Source organism: Etheostoma spectabile, chromosome 17 (assembly GCF_008692095.1).
Source record: "Etheostoma spectabile isolate EspeVRDwgs_2016 chromosome 17, UIUC_Espe_1.0, whole genome shotgun sequence".
NCBI lineage: Eukaryota > Metazoa > Chordata > Actinopteri > Perciformes > Percidae > Etheostoma > Etheostoma spectabile.
This window is the reverse complement of record NC_045749.1, coordinates 15402323-15403707: the sequence shown is the minus strand read 5'-3', so window position 1 is coordinate 15403707 and position 1385 is coordinate 15402323. Positions and strand designations below refer to the sequence as shown.

At 33.4% G+C, this 1385-nt stretch overlaps 1 protein-coding gene across 2 annotated transcripts in view; it reads right to left on the bottom strand.

The window, feature by feature from the left end:
- Window positions 1-1385, bottom strand: part of psme4a (proteasome activator subunit 4a) — a 31340-nt gene that overhangs the window by 26636 nt on the left and 3319 nt on the right. Inside the window, exon 5 of one of the 2 annotated variants that reach the window (XM_032540574.1) lies at window positions 69-125. The exons of the other annotated variant lie outside the window; for it this stretch is intronic. Coding sequence (XP_032396465.1) covers window positions 69-125 — 57 coding nt within the window. The remainder of the gene's footprint in view (window positions 1-68; window positions 126-1385) is intronic. 2 annotated transcript variants of the gene reach the window in all.

Sequence of the window (1385 nt, the reverse complement as noted above, 5' to 3'; positions counted from 1 at the left end):
AAAACAAACAAGTAAGTGCCTCAAAGGATGAATTCAAAGTAAAACACAAAGAGAAGTATTGTCCTTACCACCTCTGAACCAATTTTATCATTATGTGTTTAGAGGATGAACGAGGCCGTGGAGAACTGAATGTGAAAGGAGACAAAGGCATAAAGAACACATTCAGCACACGAAAAGTGCCAATAACTCAAAATATGAACAAACTATGCATCAACTTATACAATGTATTACGTATTCAGAGTATCATATTTTGAATGCATTAGTCTAGTTTTGAAAGAGGTGAGCTGCTAATCAGCCAAAATCAGCTTGCTTACATCAGCTATAACATAAAAGTGATGTGCTAGCAAGGTATTTATGTGGTACAGATACAATGTTCCCATAGCACCATAAAAGAGTACCTCGCACTGCTTGCTACTTCATAGTGAATTTCCAAGGGTGTTGTATAGGGGAAAACAACATTTAAACTTCTCTCTAAAAACTGAGCAAAGTGTAAAGGCCAAAAAGACAAAGACCCAAGAGGAGTTCCTTGTTAAGGGAGTTATGAAACATATGTGGCGCACAAAACGTTCCTTGTTCTCCAACAACTGGTCCCATTATGCAATTAGATTTTATTCAAACTACAGAGACCTACGACTTATCAAAGTTATAACAAAATTGGCTTATGGAACCATTTATCTTGATACAAAAATAATTCTATTCATCTACGAAGACTAAAATATTCTGTGTTTACATTTCTTTAAAGTTATCAAAGCACAAAATTAACAAAGTGAACAATGTACTACTTTGTTTAGACTCTCAAAATAGTATAGTAGCAAATTATTTGAATATTTTAAGTCATTGGTACTGGATTCATTACATAAAAAACATTTGGGAAACTTGGAACAGGAAGTTCTAATTTGAAGGAATGCAGCATACCCAAATTAAAATGGATGGGCCTGAGTGTAACTCTAAAAGCAACCTGGACCACATTGAGGCATGGTCAGAAGTGTATTGGTTAATAGTGTAAGCCCAACAAGGCAGTAATCACTGTTTATGATCAGTTCCAAGATTAAATACATTTTACACACTACATTTTTTTCAATTTCAGTCTTAAAGTATCACTTTTAGCTTTTGCAGTAACAGGAATTCATTCACATAGGAAAATACAAAACATGCCAAAATAGTGTTGTTTTCTACAGTAATAATCTTGAATTACTACTTCACTATAATCAAAATCTGAGAAATTGACTTTGCAGGGAAAAAAAACACACTTCAGAAGTTTTGCCTCAGGGTGTAATTGAAGTATATATATATAAAATAGTTTTTGTTTTGTTTTTTAGAACACTTCTATTTCCAAATGTGTTGTGTGTATGCCATGTGTACAATTTCTTCAAAAAATTAGGTGG